Consider the following 22,860-nt stretch of genomic DNA (forward strand, 5'->3'; position numbering starts at 1 on the left):
TTGCATATATCGCTCGCTTATCGTCCCCATGTTGTTTATTTTATTATCGAAGTTAGAGTTGCAATTATTCATGAAATTAAAAAAAACTGTGCTTATTATTATTTGTATTTGTATAATAATAATATAGAAATGCACCAAACAATCATAATTGCCAAAATGTGCACATATAAAGAATAAAAAAGTGAATTTGTTGTACATATCTGTCACAAATTGCCTCGTGACAGGCATGATCAAATTCAGCACTAGCTCATCCCTAATTTTATTGCAAAGGAATGTTTTAAGGGGCCCATAACATAAACAACTTTCGATATAGAGAATTTTATTGTTTAAAAACGATGTCGATTTATTTGCATTGCTTAACAACTAATGGCGGCTTACCTATATTTACACGCAAAAAGGGTGAATGCGACAACGTAAGCACAACCAATCACATGTGTACATATGCATAAGCCACATTTTGTTATGGGAATCGTTGCTTTCGTTGTAGTTGCCCTTTTCGACTGTGGCTTCTCTGAATGGCTTTCACATGTTCTTCAAGTCACTCGGCATACAATTGCAAACCACGCACACTGATGAATGGACGTACATTTGGCGTGACTTTCACAATGCGATCACGCTGATTGTGTGTGGCCGTGGCATGGGTGAGCTTCAGCTTCAGGCTCTAGCCGAGCTCGCATTCGGAGGGATTGCACTTTTTATTAGTCGCGACGAGTTAGCCCATCCCTCACTTATGGAACGCCTAAAGAAAGATGCCAAGAAGTATGTTCCTATTGTTGATGCTGCCTTGGAAGCGTCTAGTGCTGGCACAACCCTCCTGGGCTATACGGACTGTCTGCTGGCAACGGAAAACGCACATCTCTTGAATCGTTTGAATGAGTTCAGCTCAAATTGTGGTTCGTTGTTTTGCTGTCTCGTTGTGGGCCAGCGCATCGCTGTAGCCACTGAAGGCTGGTGGGACCTGGACACCCTTGATAGGGAACTGTTGCTCTTTCTGCTTAACTCTTCAAGCGCATTACAGCTCGATGTGCCCGTCTATCTGCCCAGCAAGAGTCCAAATATTGCCTTTCGTTTTGTCAGTGTCCCAGTTTCGGCGAACAGTGCGTTGTGTGTTCTTTGCGGAGCTGAATCTGCGTTCCGGGAACTGCATCTAAATGCGATGAATGCATATCGCAATGATGCCAATCTCCTGGCCAATGTCGAAAGATGCGTTCCACGCAGCCTTCCCGAACAGCTGGATATCGATGCCCATATATTGGCTATTATCCTGATTAATACAGAGACGCGTAAATGTGTCTTCACACGAAATCTGCATCAATCGTCGAGTGCTAAGCGAATTGTCGTGGGCGATTTACAGCGTCTGGACATGCTTAAGAAGTTCTTTGATCACACTTTAGAGAACATCCACGAATTAAAGATGGCCAAAAGCGAAAGCAACGCTCTAGACGCATTAAATGAAACGGTTATGTTGGATCAGTACAGTTGCTCCGATTATCACAAGTGTTATGCCCAGGCAGATGATCAAAATAATGTCATCTTTCTGCTTTTTGTTGCGGCAGTGCCCACACATACTATGAGGTAAGTGGAGTAACTCCGCTTTCTCTTTGACATGAAACACTAAATGTTTCTTTTCTTCATTTCTTAGATTTCTTGCAAAACAGGTCTATGCTAGTATATTGCAAGACAAAAGCGTTTGCTGGTAAGCGAGCATGGGTATGACTGCACAATACAATAAGAATTTCGTGGCTAGAACAAAATAATTGTGAAAATATTTGTTCATGAATTCTAAATATGAAAGTCGGACGAGGCATGCAATACCTTAGAAAAATCAACCTTTATTGAACAGTATAATAACGAGCTTATAAGACTGATCCTAATTGCCTTAGCTCTATTAAAATTCCAATATCTTATAATTTAAGCTGGTTTATTGAGCGATTATTTATAAATATAAATTTTATTTTAGTAATACTGGTGTTAGCCTAAATATGAATATATAGACGATTTCGTAAAATTTGTGTAAATGCTCATAATATAAGTAATTTATTGGGTGTCTTCTAACTGTAGAGAATTACTTTTAAGATTTATTTATAATTGAACTGGTGCTGGAACAAAAATATACTTTTTAATAAAATGTTAATATTTTAACAGATCATAGAGTTTTAAACTTGGTTAAATAAACTATAAAGAAACAGTAAGTATAAGCTGTCTACGCTATAGATCCTCTATGTTGTCTTAACTATTAACCTGAATATTACATTATTAGCAGTAGAGTCACTAACCATACAAGTGTGGTTCGTGGTAGGACCTCTGAAATAAAATCTTCATACAATAGCACTCTCCTACATATATAAAGAATAAACCGGCGATTTCACACGCATATACTAAGTTTAGTGCAGGTTACTAAGTTCGTTCAGTCGAGTCTTAAGAAACCCTTAAGGCTACTATTTGTAAGGGGTTTACTGTACTTATTCATACATACTTGTAAAAGTTATTTAAATTGTTTTGGTCAACCGTCATTCATATCCATTGTATTCCCACTCCCAATCCTGTTCCCATAAGGAAAATGTTTTATTTGTAAACAGTTGTCAAACTGTATTTGTATTGAGCCCGACGATGTCAAATCTAATAAAAATAATTACAAATTATAAATTCAAAAATGCCATCAACAATTTCAATGCTAATTTGCACATTTCCAGCATAGTCACGACTCTGGGCAATGCTCGCAGCTCAGACCATATACGAATGCCATTTGCCTCTTACTTACAAAGCCGAACCATCCAAAGGGGAATAACAAACTCGTAAAAGCAATTTATCAAACACTTGCCTAGTGGAAAACGCTGCGAGGTAAATAAATTAAAAAAAAGAGTTTTGGGACCCAATTTGACCTCGTTTCAAGAATGATCAGCAGGTGTCTTTAAAGTCGTCAGCCAAGGAGTTAGGCCGTCCTCTAATAATTACAGCACATTCCATTTAAATTTAAGCTAAACTGTCCGAAACACAGTAAGTGCCCCATTAAAATGTTCAACGCGTTCGGCTTATAAAACTAATAAATAAATAAAGCCAAATCAAATGTCAATTGTATTTTTTAGCAATCAGTGCGCATTCGGCGCGCTGTGTGTGCTGTTCGATGTCGGAACACTGAAAACGTAAAAAAAAACTTAAAAAAAAAAAAATAATTCAACAAAATTCAATGTCAATTTTTTGTGGAAAAATAGGACAATAAATTTAAAGAGATACATCTATAAGAACTGCAATCAAGATGCTGTTTCTCCGCTCTACTGAGGAACACACAGACGAGCAGCTATTCAAAATCAAACAATTGCGTCAGCTCGTAGAGAGTAAGAGATGATTTTATACTCGATAATCATCAGTAACATCCGTTATATTTAATGTCATATTTAATGTTCACAGAGTCTGACGAGTTGGAGGTCGGCACCGATGATATATTTTTGACTAAGTTTCTGTATTACACCAACTGGGATACGTTTAAGGCATATCAGGCTATACATGCCTATTATGATTTTAAACTGAGGCATCCCACCTGGGTGGCCCAGCATCCCGTACAGTATTATGCGAAAATATTCTTTGCTACGCAATGTCGTTTTGTCATGCCCCATACGGATAAGAATGGACGTGTGCTGGTCATCTTTAAGACAGTGGATGCATTTCAAGAATTTCCCGATTATTTGCAGCATTTGGTCGAAATGGATGATCTCATCTTTGAGTCAATGTTAATGTTGCCGAGAGTTCAGAGAAACGGCATAACGGTGATTTGTGATCTTCAGGGGTTTGTATTGAAGGGAGACACAGACGAGAATGAATTTGTGAATAACTTTAATTACTTTGACTTTCTCTGCAGTACAACTAGAAACTTTCTACGCCAGTTCTCGCCCATGTTTATGAAAATTGTGAATGAGAAGAATACAGTTCTGCCCTTTTCCCAGCGAATTGTGCATATCATACAACGAGGATTTCTCATGCACGTCACTTCCTCGCTATTTCTTCCCTTTATGAATAAGGATTTTAAAGATCGGGTAAGTGTCAAATCAAACCGACATTTTATCGTAATCCTATCGAATTTTATGCCAGATATTCACTCACGATGGTCGACACTTAAACAAACTGCGCGAGATGGTTGGAGTTGACTATTTGCCGGCAGAATATGGTGGCCCGGCAACTAATGTGCTCGATACAAAACTGATTTTTAATCATTTAAGTCAAAGTGCGGATTACTTGGAACAGTTACAACAATATAAAAAGCGTTGAAATAGAGAATAGAGATGATTCAATATACAATAAATAGAATTAATGGCTATTAAAGTTTTGAAAACTTTCAGACTAAATCAATAGAAAATAAATAATAAAGGTACCGCACAAAATCATTTAAAACTGCAGATTATTCACTTTACTATAGAATAGATGTTAAATGTACAGTAATCATTTTGTTTTCAACTCGAAATTTGTTTACTTCATTATTTCAATTAAACTAATTGTGTAATTGTTCGAAAAAAATATTGAATGGCTTAAAAATGGCAGAAGTTCAAAAAGGGACGTTAGATAACTGCAACGTCTCTTATTTAATATCGATTATTCAATAATCAAGAGCGAATATATGGCGCCAATTTGATTCTTCTTCTTTTCTGCTCATTTGTTGCTCATAGTAATAAATCGATAGTTACATTTGCTCTCGATAACTTGCGGTGTATTGTGAAATTACGCCGCTTCCCTAGATAAAGTTTAACTTGATCAAAATCTGCTAAATGGCATCTAATAAGGTAATTGAGAAAATGCAGAGGCAATTAGGCAAGCAGAGTTTTATACATATTTATCACTTCTGCAGGAGTGCTTAATTATTGTGCTAGACGTACGAAACTGCGCCGCCGAAGAATTCAAATTAAAGTCTGTCAAATGCGTTGCTGAAATCATAAAGGACAAAGTAAGACTATTGAAGGCATACATATTGATTCCAGATAGATATTAATACAATTTCCTTCTACCAGATTGTCAGCGACAAGAAGGACTATGTGTCCTTTGTGTTAGTGGGCTGTGAGGAGAGTAATAATGAGCTATATGAGGCTGATAATAGTGTGTGTCAGAACGTGCTTCAATATGAAAATACCCAGCTCTGCACATGGCAGCTTTTGCTTCGCTTCTTCAAGTTCGTCAATGCGACAGCCTGCGATGAAGGCGAATGGCTTGATGGTCTCGACGTAGCTATTGCTATGCTACACTCAGCCCAGCCGTAAGTTTAAAAGGATAGCTATAAGCATATGAAGACATACATTGTATATATTTATTGAATTGATTTATTTACAGTTTGAAGTGTGCGAGGCAGCGAATTTTGCTTCTCTACGACTTCAACTTCATGACACAGAGACACGATGACTATGACAAAATCTGTAGCAAAATCCTTCATGAAAACATTGAGTTAATCGTTGGGTAAGCTACACTTTTATAGAATAGGTGAATATTGTGTACTAATCTCGCTTTCGACTGTTACTCAGCTCCCACAATATTGCTTACATAGACAATGCCGAGACCAACCAGCCTCAGGCTATATTTCAGTTCACGCGAAAGTCCAATATCCATGAGCTGGAGAATCAGAAACATGCTCTGCAACTGGTGAGCAACTGCAATGCGGTATTGTGCAGTTTCAAGGAAACCTTAGCCTCGGTCTTCAAGGTGTCCAATAGACGGCCCTGGGTTTGGAATGCTAAGCTCCACATTGGCAGCCAGATTTCGATTAGCTTACAGGGCATTATAGCCATGAAAAACGAAAGTCACATCAAATTGAAGAAGGTGTGGGGCGAGGATGATGAGTTGGTGGAGCGAGAGGAGCGCTTTGTCATTAAGGGCACAGAGGTTACGCCCTTACCTGAGGACCTGATTGATGGCTACATGCTGGGCGGCACTCCAGTGCCATATGATGAGACGCTGGTTGAGCTTCCGCCCGCCCATGCGCCAGGTCTGCATTTTGTGGGCTTTGTGAAGCACAGCAGTATACCCGATGCTTACTTCTGTGGCGACTCCCTGTACATGCTTGTGCATCAGAAGGGCAATACATCATCTGCCCAGAAGCTGGATGCATTGGTGAGGGCATTGATTGCCCAAAAGTGTGTTATACTTTGCTGGAAGATTTTCAGTGTCAAGTTTAATACGCCACGGATTGTAGTGCTTATTCCACAAGAGTCCAAAGACGATAGTCCGGCCACCTTATATATGCAAGAGTTATCCTATCATGCTCAGCACCAGTTCTGGGATTTTCCCTCGCTACGTACCGAAAAAACTGAGTGTAACAAAGATCAGCTAAAAGCTGTTGATAACCTCATTGATAGTATGGATCTGGAGTGCACACTGAAGGATACCCAGCAGCCTAGGCAGCGACGAAAGAATGATCTGCTGCCATTTGATGGGCTGCCCAGCATTTTTGAGCAGAATGTGATGGACGTATTGGAATACAAGGTTATCTCCAAGAAGAAAGACGAAGAACTGTTCGACGAAATGCTAAAACAAAAAAACTTCGTGGATGTCTTTTGGCGTGTGCCTGAACCAATTGAGGAAAAGTCCAAACAGGCCGCTGCAGCACTCAAGAAACTGTTTCCGTTGGAGCACAGTTATGCTTGGCTAGAGAAGCTCAAGGCCAAGGAGCAGGAACAGAATCCAGCGCCAGCCATCAAGCAAGAGAGCGAAGATACCATCACTATCAATAGCGTGGGTCTGATGACACCGGTTCAGGATTACAAACAACTCTTACAAAAGGTGAGGTCCGAGTTGAATACTACCAAACGGGACGCTCAGTTCCAATCGTTAGCTGCTCAAATGCGAGTAGTTATTAATACGTTGCTGGAGCGCAACAAATTGGACCTCAATCAGTTGAATGAAGTGATCAAACTGTACCGAGACAGTTGCCTTGAATTCAACAGCTTTGCGGAGTACAACCAATTTGCAAACCAGCTAAAAACCAAAGCATCTGAGAGGAATCTCCAAGAGTTTTGGCATTCCATTGTGGTGGAGAAGCAGCTGGGTCCTCTCGTTTTGGGAGAGCCAACACTGGAGGATGAGCTGCGACTGAAAGCGTTTTATACAAAACCAGAGTTTGAGGCTGATGATGCTGGATTTCAGGGTATATAACACGTACAATACATTTAAACAGTTATTCCATTCAAAATGCACAAATTTACACTTCAATCACTGAATATATTTCGTTTTTCATGAATTTTAATATACATTTACAATTCCACGAAACGAGTGTGGGGCAAGGGAATAAATAATCAATTGAACAATTGCATTTGATAATTTGATAATTTTTTTTTTTTCGTTGATGAGTTGCATTTATATGTATATTAATATATTAATTTAAAATGTAAAATTATTTAGCCAAAGAGGAGCATAAAAATTAAAACTTAATAAGGAAAACGACTTAAGGAACGAACATTTTCAAATCTGCGAATCTTAATAGATGTACACTTAATAGTTTATGAATGGGAAGTGGATGTTAAATAAGCAATGCCATTTATATACATTGCATGTAGCTATATGCATATGTGTGTGTATGTATGTGATAAACATTAAATATATTAATTTGTTAACACAATTTGTGTAGAGGTTCCAAGCAAGTGCACGCAAAGAATTATGTCTACATATGTCTGGTGATGGAGCCAAGAGCCACTTCTTTGCACTGTGCGTTTTAGTCAATGTTCAGTGAGGACATTAGCTCCTCCACGCTGTTGGATGAAGACGGAAACTAAGTTTAGTAAAATATATATGACCAATTGTGTACAATGTGGCAGACATACGTAATATCTAGATCCTGGAAGGCAACGCCAAGCCAGGCAACAACGAGGCAATAGTGCTGGAATAGTTGTAGCAGCAGCTCGCCCTCATCCAGCATTTCGAGGCGCTCAATGCGTTGGCGCTCCGATGACGAGATGCTATCGTACACCTGTACCATGTCCCAAGCGCGTGCTCCGCTCCAACCACAATCCTTGAACCGATTGGTTTGCGTCTCCAGTGACAGACAGGATTCAACGCCCGCCAAACTACAGCCTCGACTGCGCAGATTATTAAGCATAACATCGCCGAATCGATCATTCATGTTCACCTTAATGGAGATTCCATTGCTAGTATGAACGTAACCAAGATCAAGTTTATATTCACCTGTTCATAGTTAACGAAGACGGCTGCTTGAAACTTCTGCGCTATCCATTTGAGCAGATTTCGACAGTTTTGAGCCTCGATATAGACCAGCACACATTCCGCCAGAAATATGGTGGGCAGAGTGAAGTCCACTTCGGCCTGCTGCAGCTTATTGTCCACCTCGTCCAGATTGCGCAGATCAACGCCCATCAAATGATAGTTGGGACCATGCAAATCTGTCGGACTGAGACGCACCTCTCCATCCTCGTCGTGGATTTTGGCCAGCAGCGCCTTGTTGCGTTTGATTGTATAGCATTTGCGCGCGGTCACTGTGGGAAAATCTAGCTCAATGAAATTCTTCACCTGGTGGGGTGTGTCCCGCAACCGAAAGTAGAGGGTATCAAAGCCACAGCCAAGGTTGATGATTTGGCAATTTCCAGACGTTTTCTGCAATAGTCATGGTCAGGTTAGTCAAAGGGCAAGGTTATATACATATATATGTAGCTAGGGCGCGATGCATGGCCACAACACATGCGCATCAGCATCATTTTTGCCAATGCAACAGGATGGAAATAGCATTGAAAATTTCAATGCGACAGTTCAAGCAAACCCACGACCCTAACTCCTGCCTATTCAGAAATCTGGGTGGGGCAAGCAAGAGCCAAGGGCAACACAAATTGCCTGAGCGATAAAAAGTTTATCAGCCTCTTGTTTCTTTTCAAATTAAATAAATTGAGCCTTGTTCAAAAAACATATCTATCGATAACAATTAAGAAACGTTCAAGGTACAAGTATTCCGAGATTACTTAGATTATCTACATCGAACTACTTTAAAATAGAATCTTATCGATAACACATAACACATGATCAGTATGAACAGATGCTATAATTTTTCAAATTCGCTTATTGCTAAAGCTCTTTCAGCAAGTAAAAAATAAGAAAACTTCTCCAATTTCAGTTAATAATAATTGATACTCAATTTGCTTGGCTATCTACAATAGGATGCAGCGAATATTCATATCGCGCATGTCCCATAAAATTTGTTTTGTTGTGTGCAGCAGCCTTCAGCTGTAAATGCAGTAAATACGACTAACCTTCAGAAACTTCTCCACGCACATCTCAACGCCCTTGACGCGTGCAAAATAGCCGCGATTTATCTCCGGTGCCTTTCGCTCCTGGTTGCGCACAAAGAACCCAATATAGTCATCTTTCCAGTAGCCAAGGCGCACAGCACCTCGTTTACAATCGCTGGCATCGTCATTGGTGGCGATGACAGCCTCATCGCATGGATGAAACTTGTGTGTGCTATTGTTATGAGCGACTCCTCCGCCTGCTGACGGAGGCTCCATGGCGAGGCTGTTTTGGTATTGGGCTACTATAACCTTTTGATGTGAAATGCCTACGAGGAAGACGGCAACCGGGTTTCCTTTGTTCAACTACTTTGTCACATTAAAATCGTTTTTATATTTGATTATTTTGCTTCTTCCGTAACTTTGATTTTCTCGACCAAGTTGTGTGAATGCAAATGAGTATAAAAAACAGCCCGTAAACAGCTGCAAGCATCGATGACATCCGCAAGTGTTGGTAAGCTTCGGAAGTGTCGCTTTTTTATCGATTTCAGATAAATGTTTCATCGATAAGTTGAAAGCCCGCCAACATTAAATTTTAAAGCACTATCAGTTTTGTATTTGAGACAATTAGTTAGTTATTACAACTGCACTCATTCAAATACTTAATGCTTACTAGGTTAACAGAGACGCTTAATTTAAAAATAGTCAAAAAGCAAAGGAGAATTCGTTCACAGTCGTTTATAAGTGACGCGTGCCACAATCAAGTCAAAGTTAACTCCATCATCCATGTAAGTGCTCTAATTGTTTCCCGCATCTTTGACATCGGAAGCGACGGCTGTTATAATTAAAATTGTCAGCTACGCCCAAGCCACTGAGTCTTCAACTCAATAAGTCGGGGTCAAAAAGTGAACTGCCTTTAATTGTTGTTTCGCTTTTGCATTTGCAATGACGGTGAATGAATCACAACCCCCTGGCGAAAACGAATTAGTCTTCTAACGATAGAATGGCAAATTATGCAAAGTGCGACTTTTTGTCATGCAAAAACATCTCACTGGATTGACAATTACATCTAACTAACTATTTGCTGTCCAACGACGCGTCGTCGCAATGTTCAAAGTTTTCAAAGTTTTGGTTGATGGCCCTTAATTAGGCAGACGTTATTAATTGAAGACTTTTTGAACTCCATCAATGAGCAGTATGTTGGGCTAAGGGGTTGAACACCATGTCAAGGGCGTGAACTGTGTATTTTCAAAATTCTCTATATTTCTTAGTAACGAAATAAAAAACTAGTTACTTTTCAGATTATTTTGATTTCGAAGGCTTTTATTAAATGAATAGTAAACGTATTTCTAAATATAAATGCAAAATTGTAAAGGTTCTGGTAAATCTTAAGGAATAAATGATAAAAGACTATTATTGCTGAATTCTATTTTTTTAATTTTATTTTTCATTTTAATAATATTTAATATTTTTCATTTGTTCATTTTAGATTTCATTTTTCGGGTTATATAAGAAACATATAATAAATAATTTAAGTAGAAAAACTTCAAATCTTAACTTAACTTAACAAACCGAATATTGAACAACAATATTTATTCTACTTATTTAGTTGCATATTAATTTGTATTTAATCAATCGAACAGATCGATGCGAGCTCCCTCTGCCTTCGCGTTTCGAATCTCCTATGCATTGTCACTATGCCGTTCTCTGCTAGTAGCTACGCTCTCGCCCATTCTCCCGCGCTCTCTCTCGTACTCTTTGCGCTGCTTGCACCCACACTCGCTCGGGTTAGCTGCGACTGCTGGAGCCACTTGCCGCTTCAGTTTGATTGTAACGTTCGTGAGCGTCGGTTGTGCGAGCTGAAAGCTGCGCGCGCGTCTTCTACGAAAATTCACTCAGGTTTGTGAGTCAAAGCAACAACTGTTGGTAACAAAAACGTAGCTGCTCACGTAAGCCAGTTTACATGTGTGTGTGTATTTATCAGACTGTGTGTGAGTGTTAACAAAGTCATTCTGTGTATTGCGTGTGCGTGCAATTGCATTTGTATTGGTGTAACCATAACGCTGCTGTTGCTGCTGCTGCGTTTTGACGTTTGACTGGCTCTGTCTGTGCCTCTCTACCTGTGGCCTGGCTTAAAACTGAAAACGGTCATTTCATTACGTTTACGTTTTTCTTTGCATTTTTCGTTAGCCGTGTTTGTTGTTTTTTTCGGGGCGTTGGCGCGTACACACAAAGAAAGTTAATAATTTTTGTGGCTCGTCGCTTAGAATTAATCATTTACAAATGGTTTGATCAAATTGTGTTGAGGCACACAGTGAAGGGCTAAGATTAGATAGTGCAAAAAGGCCAAAACCGAACCAACAATACATATTCATATATAACTGGTTGCGCCGTTGGCGTCGACTCAGGCAGCGACGTCATCATTTCGAGCATAACTGTAAAACAAGTCAGATTAAAGAAGCGGCATCAACAACAAAAACAACAACAAGAGCACTACTACAGCAGCGCAGTGGGCCAACTCTACACAGGCACACACACACACACATACACCGTCAGATACTCGCACACAGAGAAACGACACCTGCAAACGCTTCACTTTCAACATTATCGTTGCGTTTTATTGTTTCTGTTTGCTTTGTGATTGCGAAAATAAAAACTAACCAAGTGCCTGGGCGCACTAAATGTGATTCACCAACAGCAACAACAGCAACAACAAATACACAATAACGTGTAATTTGATATAAAATTCCCGCAAGCGAATTACAAATTTTTGTACCGTTGGCAAACAGTTTGCAAGAGGGCTTGGACAGGCGACAGCCGTTATTTTGTGCAGGCGTTTGCATTTCCGCACTTTTCAACAAGAACAAGCAAAAGAATACTAGAAGAAAAGGAGAAGCAGCAGCAGCAGCAGAAGAGGACTTCAACACGTCGAGGTTAGCAGCGTAACCTGAGTCGGTGGCGCTGGCAGGTTAATGCACTTTTATATTTTGCATGCTACAACAGCAACTACATCCACAACAACAACAACAGCAACTGCCACAACTCGTGCGCATGTGTGTGTTTAAGTGTTCGTGAGTCCTTGTGCTAGTTAATGTTGACGCTGACGACGAAGCCAAAGTCGACGTCGACGACGCGTCGCTGCTGTTGCAATCTAATGCCAAAAGTGCAGTTCAAATTTGTTTACATATTTCTCATTGTTGTTGTTTGTAGAGTTGTGCTGATGTTTGGCACGTGAAACTGAAATCGGAATACAGGTGTGCGCAATCATGGTAAATTTGAGCTATATCAAGTTTAGTGCTAACCGGAAATAACAATTAGTAATCAGTGCGAGTGAGTGTACATACGTAAACATTTTGTTGCGTTTTGAATGGAATTCTGATGCAATTATGAATGGGCTCAATATGATTTTTATAATTTATGTTCGAATTAGAGCCGATTAGAAACTCCATAGATCGATTGGTAAAGTGAAATTTCTTTCAAAATAAATTTCGATTATTTAGCGAGCTTGAATTTAATTTCTGCGACTTAGTAAATAGGGAATATATCTGAATTAATATTTATAAAAATGTGTATTGCAACAGGCTGTTTGAATTATATATCTATATAAAATATATCAATTAATGTTATAAAATTAATAATAGTTTGTTAGATATATACCAAAAGAATCCCTCATGTTTACACGTTGTATTAAAATGTCCTTCAATTTTGAGAGATCTGCTGTTAGGAAGATCTCCATGATGGCCTATTGATATTATTAATTATAGATGGCTTTTTTGATTAAATCTAATTTTCAAATCCGCAAATTTTCTATTTAGCTATAAGTATTTAATTTGTGGAGACAGTAGTAGTAGTAGTTTTCTATTACAGCTTTGAAATTATCGCAACCAAAATCTTAAGAAAAGTAACATTTTTTCTTACTTACAACTTTGAATTAAATTTCTGTGGACTCATTATATATATCTTATTATTCTACGCTTGCGATATCCATACAACTTATTCTACAGTTTTGCCTATTTCACATATACGACTCAAATTCTAAACTTGTTCTTAACCTGTTAACTTTAACCCATTTCGGGCAATGTCATGACCTGTTTCCACCACACAATTAACCAATTAGCTGCGAAGACATTCAACGCTCCCACTAAACAATGGAGTGTAGGTAATCGGCATTGCAATCGTAATGCCTCCATTGAAGCAAAAGTGCCTAGAGTTGACTCCAATTTGGAATCAAAGACAAAGTCACAAACGGCGCATTTTATGCTGTAACTTATTTTTAGCGCATATTTCTCTTGGCAAACGGGTTTCTCGGTCGCTCGATCTCGCGGTCTCATGGCCTCTCTTACTTCTAGCGAACGCCTCTAACGCTCAACTAAACCACATAACACCGTCAAACATATATGTTTATACATAATGTATATTTGTATGTATATATAACGCTGTTAACGTAATTTAAAAACCAGTTTGGTCACTCTTACTCAGCACCGAGATTTGTTTTATTATTGTATGCTTAAACAAAAAGAGTGTTAATTGAAGATTTTTCTTTGAATTCCTTTATATCATTTTTCTCTTTCATCTGCAGAGATAAACAGGGTTAAATTTTTGCTATAAAAGCATTCTCAAAAATATTTTTAAATATAACTATTTTTATACATACATCTAAATATTTCGTAATATTTGTTTATCTTTTCTAACGCATTTCTTCTTTGTTATTTGTCTTTCTCTTGCAGTTTGAAATGGCACAGAAATTTAAATACCGTGACAAATTGAAATGTCTATCGATCATCGCTCTATCGATCATTCTTCTCCAATCGCTGCCGCAGTCTATTGACGCTCAAACTCGAGATCCGCGATTTTATTCGCGCGTGGGAGTGGACTATCAGTGGCCGAATCCCGGCGATCCGGATTACAGGTGAGTCAAAGCACATTCTATACCCAAATATAGGCCTATTAAGAATGCGATATTTGCAGAACATACACATTCAACGATCGTCGCTATGGACACTATCAGCCAAATGGATATGGCGCTAATTATCCGGGCAGAAATCCACCCGGCCAATATCCTCAGGGCATGCCCAATGAGGACCGCTTCCGTTTTGATCCGGTGAGTAGTGATTTATACTTTCCTTTATTTGTCACATAGCTGGCCTTTTACACGGAGATCATCAGAGAAACTATGCGATATAGATCTTGATACAATTTCCATTTTGCATTCTAGTGCTCGAATCTCATAAGCCAAGTTTCATTATGCCAAAATAAATTCCATAGTTAGAGACTATAATTTCTAGATTCTTCATGTAATTCGTATTTTAAATATTGAAATTAATTTTTTGCAAGAATTTCAGTTTCATAGAGTTTACTATTATAGAGTCGTACCAAGACTAGAGATTATTATTTTGCATTGAGATCAATTGTAACTACATGGATTTATTTTAAGACTCTCCTCATGCTTATATTACGTATCGGTTACTATTCGTGATTGGACTTGTTCGCACCTATTAATCAATTGACTCCGAGTCCGATCAATTGAATTTGCGACACAAGAGTTGACCCCAAAATGACGGACTGAGAAACGATTAAAGAACGCCAGAGCCAGCTGCGAACAATGGAAAGCCATTGAGCTGAAGCTTTGAGTGATCCACACACATCTGAGCAATATCGAGGCAATAATCTTAATTAAGTTTTCATGCGTTATGCGACGTAATCAATTACACATGTTTCCCATCCGCCCGCAACTGTAAACTGTGAGCTGTATCAGACAACAACAACAACAAGTCTAATATAAACCTATTAAAACTCTATTTGCAGAACGATCCCAATGCTCGAACACAGTTCCCGGGCGTCTTGGCCGGCTGGCGTGAGGATTTGCAGGGGAAGCAGCGCCGTGATTCATTGACTCTGGAACGGGATGTCTTTGTCACGACGAACTATGGCCAGGTGCAAGGCTTTAAGGTCTACATGTATGACAATCCCGATCCCAAGTCGTTCTATAGGCCATATCATTCTACTGTGGATCGCGTGATGGGCGAATGCTCCGTGTTTTTGGGCATTCCCTACGCCCTGCCGCCTACATTCGAAGGGCGCTTTAAGCCGCCACGCCTACATCGTGGCTGGCAGCTACTCCAAGCGGTAGACTTTGGACCCGCATGCCCCCAGCCGGTGCGCTTTACAGGTGCTACCAAAGGTGTCATGGACATGGATGAGGATTGTCTATATCTGAATGTATATTCGCCTAAGGTAAGTTTCTATATCTATATCTATGTCTATATCTATATCTATATCTATATCTATATCTATGTCTATATCTATATCTATATCTATATCTATATCTATATCTATATCTATATCTATATCTATATCTATATCTATATCTATATCTATATCTATATCTATATTTATATCTATATCTATATCTATATCTATATATATATATATATCTATATTTATATCTATATCTATATCTATATCTATATATATATATATATCTATATAATATCATATCTATATCATATCCATATCTATATATATCTGTGAAATTCTTTTTTACAGACTGGCGCTGGCGTTGCCCAGAAGTATCCGGTCATGGTCTACATACACGGCGGAGAGTTCGTGCGCGGTGCTTCCAACCTGTTCCAGGGTCATATGCTGGCCTCCTTCTATGATGTGGTTGTGGTTACGCTGAATTATCGGCTGGGCGCACTGGGCTTCCTATCCACAGCAGATGAGAACTCGCCCGGAAACTATGGCATCTTGGACCAGGCAATGGCCCTCAAATGGGTGTACGACAACATTGAGTTCTTCAATGGGGATCGCGACTCGATCACATTGTTTGGACCCGGAGCTGGAGCTGCCTCCGCGGGACTGTTGATGGTGGCACCACAGACTCGCAACATAGTGAAGCGCGTCATCGCCCAGTCGGGGTCGGCGCTGGCCGATTGGGCACTCATCCAGGACAAGTACAGGGCACAGAATACGAGTCGTGTGCTGGGCCAAGTGCTGGGCTGCTCTATAGACTCGTCCTGGAAGCTGGTCAACTGCCTGCGCACTGGGCGCAGCTTCTACGAGCTGGGCAACGCGGAGTTCTTGCCTCAAGTCGGCAGTTTCCCCTGGGGCCCGGTGCTGGATCACAACTTCACGCTGCCCGGCGACGATTGGTACGAGGGCTGGCGGGAGAAGGATTGGCGGTTCCTCACCCAGACACCCGAGACTCTGATTCGCACGGGCCGCTTCAATCGCAACATTCAGTACATGACGGGGGTGACCACACAGGAAGCGGCCTTCTTTGTGGCCCAGAATGAATCCCTGGCGCCCTACTATGAGATAGACAGTCGTTTCTTTGAGCAGAAGGTGAGGGAGCATGTCTTCCGCTACAATTACACCCTCAATCCGAATGGGGTATACGAGGCCATCAAGTACATGTACACGTACTGGCCCGATCCCAACAACAACACCATCATTCGCGATCAATACATCAATATGCTGAGCGATCTCTATTATCGTGCGCCCGTCGATAAAATGGTGAAGCTGCTCTTAGAGCAGAAGATTCCCGTCTATATGTATGTGCTGAACACCACTGTCGAGGCCTTCAATTTGCCCCAATGGCGCAAGTATCCGCACGACATCGAGCACTACTTCCTGACCGGTGCCCCCTTCTTGGACACCGAGTTCTTCCCCAAGAAAGAGCATCTGCAGCGCAACATGTGGACTGATAACGATCGCAATATGAGTCACTTCTTCATGCAGACCTATTCGAACTTTGCCAGATATGGGTAAGTGGTTAGCGAGCTCTAACCCGTTGAAACTGGGAAATCTATTAGACCAGTCGGAATTAGAGCTATTAGAGAAACTATCGCTTAGTAAAAATATCGTTAACTCTCTCCTTTCACGTTTGCCCACAGCAATCCGACGCCTCAGCAAGTGCTCGGAATGCACTTTCAGCGGGCCTATCAGGGGGAGATTCGCTATCTGAACATCAATACCACCTACAACTCTTCGATCCTGCTGAACTATCGGCAAACTGAGTGCGCCTTCTGGACGCAGTATTTGCCAACAGTAATTGGCGTGCTGGTGCCCACATATCCGCCCACGACGGAATACTGGTGGGAGCCCAAGGAACCATTGCAGATCGCCTTCTGGAGCATGTCGGTTGCGTGCTTTTTCCTCATCGTACTGGTTGTCATCTGCTGCATTATGTGGCGCAATGCCAAGAGGTAAGTCGAATGGCCTAACGCAAAGGTAATAAAAAATTCAATAAAATCGATTATATTAAAGACAATCGGATCGGTTCTATGACGAGGACGTCTTCATCAATGGCGAGGGCATGGAACCAGAGCCAGATCCCCGCGGCGTGGACAATGCGCACATGGTGACCAATCACCATGCGATGCGCTCGCGCGACAACATCTACGAATATCGAGACTCTCCATCGACCAAAACGCTGGCCAGCAAAGCCCAGACGGACACCACATCGCTGCGCTCCCCCAGCTCGCTGGCCATGACCCAGAAGTCGGGCAGCCAAGCTTCGCTCAAGTCGGGCATTTCCCTCAAGGAGACAAATGGCAGCCTGGTCAAGTCGGAGCGCGCAGCGACGCCTCGCTCGCAGACTAATGGATCGGCAGCCAAGGCAGCACCAATCGAGGAGAAGCGTCTGCTGCAGCCGCTCTCCAGCACACCGGTGGCGCAGCTGCAAGCGGAGCCAATGAAGCGAACGCCGGCAGCGCCAGCCAGCGTGATCAGCGGCAGCAGTCGCAGCACCACGCCGGTGCCCTCGGCGCGCACCACAACGACGACGGCGACACTGACGGCGCAGCCGGCGGTACAGCCACGACGCACTCAGCTGGTGGAGGGCGTGCCCCAAACATCCGTCTAAGTAACCGCTCTCTAGGCGCGCGATGCGCTTAGAGAGAATACGCAAAGCCTTTGAATGAACAATTTTGACCACTTAGCATATTCGACATTTGGGGGTAAGTGCCCAGAGATCCTTCGAGTCAAGGCAAATTCTTAACGACAAGTTCTTCTCTCCGACAGCTCCGTCTAGCTGGATGACGCCTGTATTAAAAGTTGACATAGCTAGAATATAATTTTTGTTTCATACATAGTTTTATGTTATTTATAAATTTATTTTTACACAGATCTAAAAGATCTCGACAGCTATTTGTAACTCCAATTTTTATTTGCATTTTAAATTTTATTTTAGTTATCTCTTTTTTTCTTTTTTTTTTATATTTTTTAAGTTTGATAACCCAACGAATACGAATCCATATCAATGACATTCCATAGCATAGTCTTGGCCTATAGCTAGCTAGAGAGGCGAGACCATCATCAAGTGTACATAAAAACTATGTAAAGTTTAATCGAAAACACCAATTAGCATAAGTTCTTAATGATAAGCTTCGCATTTGCCTGCTAGGAATCAATTAAAAATGTTAGAGATCTGCAAAAAAAAAAAAACAATTTATGATCCAATCTTCTTGCAGTATATATAGAATGTAATAAAAACAAAAACAGAAACAGTTCTTTGCTAAGATTTTCCCTATATGTATGTTCGTATAGTACCCATATAACATTTTTACTTGTAATCCATCCATATCATACGCAGATCTAGAGCACAAGTGCCTTATCCAAATTGGATATAGTCTAGGATTAAGTGTGTGTACTCATATACGATTTAAGTGCCTTAAATTGCATAGTTATGTATTTTCTATATAAATATATATGTTTTATGCGTCGCATATATAGACCTCAATGACCATACAAAATCAGTGTAAACCGTCCAATATTTTTTATGTTTTCATGTGGAGCGTGTAAATGTTATACAAGCCTTGTTATTGTTTACATGAGCGAGAACATAAGAAAAACCATAATCATTTACATTTATAATTATGTAGTTTATTTAACTGTATGTATTTACGTATGTAGTTTGTCCAATTCATTTATTCAATAAAAATTAATATTATTTCTCATTTGTAAAATGTTCTGCATAATGTGCTTTGTGTTCTACTGTCAACATGTGTCATTGATAGTATAACATGATATATATCATCTATATAATCATACCTATGAAATGTCTGTCATATTTACATCTCATTCATTTGTAAAATAACTGTAAATTTTTCATTAGTAGAAAAAGTAAGAAAGACTAATCTATAGATATAGCGAGGCAGCAAAGACAATGTCGCGCTTGAGCAGTCGAATGCCTTCGGAGAACTTATTCTCCAGATCTGTGTTGCCAATCGTCTTGGATGCTTGGCACAGCTGGCGCAACAGCTCCTCCAGACGCCGCATGCACCGAATGATGGAGCCCTCAAAGATGTCCGTCATCTTGCAGACATTCAAGAAGCTGGAGCCGTTGCACCAGGCCAACACAACGTCCATTAGGTAGGGCTTGAACTTCTCCACATAGCTCTCCTCATCCAGATTCAGCTTGCATTCGGTGGACACCTTGGCAATGCGACGCGCCAAGCTTTGCAGGGAGCGCAACGGGCCGGACAGCTCGGTGGCGCTCTTTGGCGCCTCGCTGGACTTCTCGTCGCATACGAAACAGGAGAGCAGCGCCACAGCTTGCGGAGCGGTGAGGTCGTTGAAGACACCATTGAATATCATTTCAGTGATAAGCAGCTCATCCGCGGAGCTCAGCTCGCAGGCAACGCGACCTTTGAACTCGATGACATCGCCCGGCTTACAGTAGCCCATGCGCCGGAGCACACGTTTGCGGAATTTCAACTCGTCCATTTGCAGCAAGCTGCGGGCAGCTTTTAGCTCTGCCTTCAGGTCCTTCACCTCATTCTGCAGCTTTAGCTTCTCGATGTACCGCTTGTGAACGCGATCCAGCTCCGGCGACTTGTGCAAGGGATGCGCCTCGAGCAACTGCTCGAACTGTGCGATTGTGTCCATGATTTTGCGGAATTCGCCATCCTTAATGTTCATGTCCTTGATGGGATGGAGCAAGGGTGGTCCGAGGGGGAATCGTTTTTTCGCCTCCTGTATGGTCTTCAGCACGGCCCGGCGATTGTCAGCCGTACGCAGATCGCTGGGAAAGTAGACGCGTATCGAGCTAATTTGGGTGATGAGGGAATTGGATACGGGAACAACCTCCATGCAGCCACGCTCGTTGGGCGGACAGGGCTCGGTGTCGCCTGTCTTGGCCGACTCTTCGCTGACATGGAGCAGCACATCGATGACAATGCCCGGTTCACTCTCCAATGGGTTCTTGCGATTTAGATCTTGCTTCCTCTTAAAGTTCAATACCAGACCCCAGTCATACTCGTGCTTGCCAGCCGAGACTTTAACCAGTCGCCCTGGCTGCAGAAAGGACGCCAGATACTGTGGCTTGGTCATCCACTCGCGGTACTTGTTGCCGTAGATCTCGAGCTGGTCGCGGATGTTATGATAGGAGGCGATATTGTGCTCGTCCTTGATCTTAATTTTCTCCAGCTGCTGTGTCTTCTGCTGCACCTGATCGTATAGGCCGGGCAGTGTGGCTTGGTTTTGGAACTGATAGAAGCTGCGCTCGAGCATATACTCCGGGTTGATTTCCTCCACGCGCAACAGATTTAACACCATATTGTAGGTGAGATGGAAGGCCGAGTTAAGAGTGTCTGCTTGGCCCTGCACAATCTCACGCCCCACCACCGGGGAGACCTTCTCATCAATCATCAGTATAACGATGCCCTTGTCATCCAGACCGCGACGACCAGCACGTCCAGCCATTTGGATATACTCGCCAGAGCTGATCCAGCGGAAGTCCTTGCCATCGAATTTGCGCGGCGCCGTAAACAGAACTGTACGCGCCGGCATGTTCAGGCCCATGGCAAAAGTCTCTGTCGCGAAGAGCGCCTTGATCAGGCCCTCGCCAAACAGAATCTCAATGGTCTCCTTGAGAATGGGCAGCAGTCCGCCGTGATGGATGCCAATGCCACGACGCAGCAATGGCAGCACATTCTCCACCTGCGGCAGGCGACGATCATCCTCCGAGAGCACATCCATGGCATTCTTAAAGACCTCATCCACCAGCTTCTTCTCGTCGACCGTATTAAAGTCCAGCTTGGCCATTTGCATGGCGTACACCTCACAGTCCTTCTTGCTAAACGAGAAGATAATGACGGGCGCAAAGTGACGCTCCATAATCATCTTGACAATCTTGAAAATGTTTGTTTGACCTTCATTGTGGCCCTTGATGCCACCCTTGCGACCCTTCTGATCGCCCTTTGCTGCCTCACCTGCAAGGAAAGATTTATTCAGATATCTATATACCAGGACATTCACTAATATATCCCCATCATTTTTTCGTACCTGCGTTGGCCAGCACCGCCATTGCTGTGGTAAAGTTCTCCTCTTTGAACTGTCCCTTCTCGTCCACGATCAAGTGGATGCCGTCGCCTCCAGCTGGGAAGATGTAATGCTGCAGCGGCGTGGGTCGGTAATCCGTGTAGACCACATGGCAGGGCTGCTTGTGCAGGTGGCAAACCCATTCGGCAAACTGTCGAGCATTCGGTATGGTGGCCGAGAGAAAGACGTAGCGCACATTGTCGGGCAATAGGATGAGTGTCTCCTCCCACACCACTCCACGCTCCTTGTCACGCATATAATGAATCTCGTCGAAGATCACCCAGCCCACCTCGCGCATTATTTCGCTGCCGCGGTACAGCATATTCCGCAGAATTTCTGTTGTCATTATCAGACAGGAGGCGGAGGGATTGATGGTAACATCGCCCGTGACCAGACCAACATCCTCAAACTCATCTGTGAACTCGCGAAACTTCTGATTTGAGAGCGCTTTAATGGGAGTGGTATAAATGACGCGCTGCTTGGCAGCCAACGACTTGGCAATGGCATATTCCGCCACCACAGTCTTGCCCGCCGATGTGTGGGCCGACACCAGGACGCTCTGCGAGTTGTCAATGCAGAGAATTGCCTGCTTTTGGAATGGATCCAGCACGAACGGGTATTGCTTAGCAGGCACGCCCGTGAACGGCTGCAAGGGAATATACTCCTGGTCAGGATGGGCGGCCACCTCGTGTGTGCAGGATTCGGGCGACACCAGCTGATGAGTGACAATACGAACGCGCAGGGCGTCCACTGCGCAATCATCCAACTCTTCTGGATTGTCCTCTTTTTCATTTTTCACCTCGTTGTCTGAGGTATCATTAGCAATTTCGTCTACTTCTTTTACACGCTGACGCTTGGCATCCTCTTCCTTTACATCATTTTCTTCAGTTTGCTCCTTGTCGCTGGTATCTGCATTAGCTGCAGCAGATTCGCGTTTGATCGCCTTTCGCTGTGTGTTGTCATCTGACGCAGTTTTCTCTGTCTGTTTTCCTGTTGTCTTTTTAAAGGGTACGGGCAACGGTAACTGTATACCTTGAGACGGCTGCTCCTTAAAGCACTCAAATAACTCTTCTATATCCATTATATTTTTCTTTCTCGGCACCTTGTTTTAAGATTTAAGATTCACATGTGTTTCGGAGCACTCATTTCTGTTCACTTAACAGAATGTTAAAATTGCAGCGATTTAATACTCACTTGGCACTGTTATAAAATTTGTATATTTAATTTTTTTTTTTTTCACTCTGTTATTGCAAATAATAAATTAAAATGACATTGATATTTAATCAGAACAATATAATATTTGATGTATTATAACATTCTTGTCGGTGTTCTT

The 22,860-nt window shown here is 41.9% G+C and overlaps 6 protein-coding genes across 9 annotated transcripts; 4 read left to right on the forward strand and 2 right to left on the reverse strand.

Moving 5' to 3' along the window:
- Nucleotides 1-42: 42 nt before the first annotated feature.
- LOC6576186 (protein fuzzy homolog) lies at nt 43-3,156 on the forward strand. 4 transcript variants are annotated; one of them, XM_044009046.1, is made up of 5 exons: nt 43-413; nt 488-1,575; nt 1,643-2,841; nt 2,894-2,997; nt 3,058-3,156. In XM_044009046.1, exons 1-3 carry the CDS (start codon nt 336-338, stop codon nt 1,698-1,700), a joined length of 1,224 nt encoding a protein of 407 aa, XP_043864981.1. In that variant the 5' UTR covers nt 43-335; the 3' UTR covers nt 1,701-2,841; nt 2,894-2,997; nt 3,058-3,156. The 4 variants fall into 4 exon arrangements, with proteins under 4 accessions (XP_043864981.1, XP_002002185.2, XP_032584245.2 ...); XM_002002149.4 differs by having other exon boundaries at nt 3,087-3,156; XM_032728354.2 differs by having other exon boundaries at nt 2,903-2,997; nt 3,087-3,156.
- On the forward strand, nt 3,087-4,386 carry LOC6576187 (alpha-tocopherol transfer protein). The gene is made up of 5 exons (XM_032728356.2): nt 3,087-3,143; nt 3,213-3,335; nt 3,409-3,784; nt 3,857-4,031; nt 4,087-4,386. Exons 2-5 carry the CDS (start codon nt 3,257-3,259, stop codon nt 4,261-4,263), a joined length of 807 nt encoding a protein of 268 aa, XP_032584247.1. The 5' UTR covers nt 3,087-3,143; nt 3,213-3,256; the 3' UTR covers nt 4,264-4,386.
- A 276-nt stretch (nt 4,387-4,662) lies between these two features.
- LOC6576188 (X-ray repair cross-complementing protein 5) lies at nt 4,663-7,277 on the forward strand. The gene is made up of 5 exons (XM_002002151.4): nt 4,663-4,772; nt 4,838-4,933; nt 4,998-5,239; nt 5,314-5,436; nt 5,502-7,277. The coding sequence occupies exons 1-5, from the start codon at nt 4,758-4,760 to the stop codon at nt 7,126-7,128; spliced, it is 2,103 nt and encodes a 700-aa protein (XP_002002187.1). The 5' UTR covers nt 4,663-4,757; the 3' UTR covers nt 7,129-7,277.
- A 150-nt stretch (nt 7,278-7,427) lies between these two features.
- On the reverse strand, nt 7,428-9,710 carry LOC6576189 (leucine carboxyl methyltransferase 1). Its single transcript, XM_002002152.4, has 4 exons — nt 9,228-9,710; nt 8,155-8,580; nt 7,794-8,098; nt 7,428-7,721 (listed from the first exon to the last, which is right to left on the reverse strand). The coding sequence occupies exons 1-4, from the start codon at nt 9,480-9,482 to the stop codon at nt 7,685-7,687; spliced, it is 1,023 nt and encodes a 340-aa protein (XP_002002188.1). The 5' UTR covers nt 9,483-9,710; the 3' UTR covers nt 7,428-7,684.
- A 1,312-nt stretch (nt 9,711-11,022) lies between these two features.
- On the forward strand, nt 11,023-19,162 carry LOC6576190 (acetylcholinesterase). The gene is made up of 8 exons (XM_015165039.3): nt 11,023-11,102; nt 13,931-14,112; nt 14,172-14,304; nt 15,009-15,437; nt 15,750-16,969; nt 17,099-17,410; nt 17,472-18,163; nt 18,228-19,162. Exons 2-7 carry the CDS (start codon nt 13,937-13,939, stop codon nt 18,067-18,069), a joined length of 2,868 nt encoding a protein of 955 aa, XP_015020525.1. The 5' UTR covers nt 11,023-11,102; nt 13,931-13,936; the 3' UTR covers nt 18,070-18,163; nt 18,228-19,162.
- Nucleotides 19,067-22,734, reverse strand: LOC6576191 (exosome RNA helicase MTR4). The gene is made up of 2 exons (XM_002002154.4): nt 21,492-22,734; nt 19,067-21,418 (listed from the first exon to the last, which is right to left on the reverse strand). The coding sequence occupies exons 1-2, from the start codon at nt 22,606-22,608 to the stop codon at nt 19,344-19,346; spliced, it is 3,192 nt and encodes a 1,063-aa protein (XP_002002190.2). The 5' UTR covers nt 22,609-22,734; the 3' UTR covers nt 19,067-19,343.
- Between the last annotated feature and the right edge of the window lie 126 nt (nt 22,735-22,860).

This window comes from Drosophila mojavensis, unplaced genomic scaffold (assembly GCF_018153725.1).
Source record: "Drosophila mojavensis isolate 15081-1352.22 unplaced genomic scaffold, ASM1815372v1 contig_36, whole genome shotgun sequence".
NCBI lineage: Eukaryota > Metazoa > Arthropoda > Insecta > Diptera > Drosophilidae > Drosophila > Drosophila mojavensis.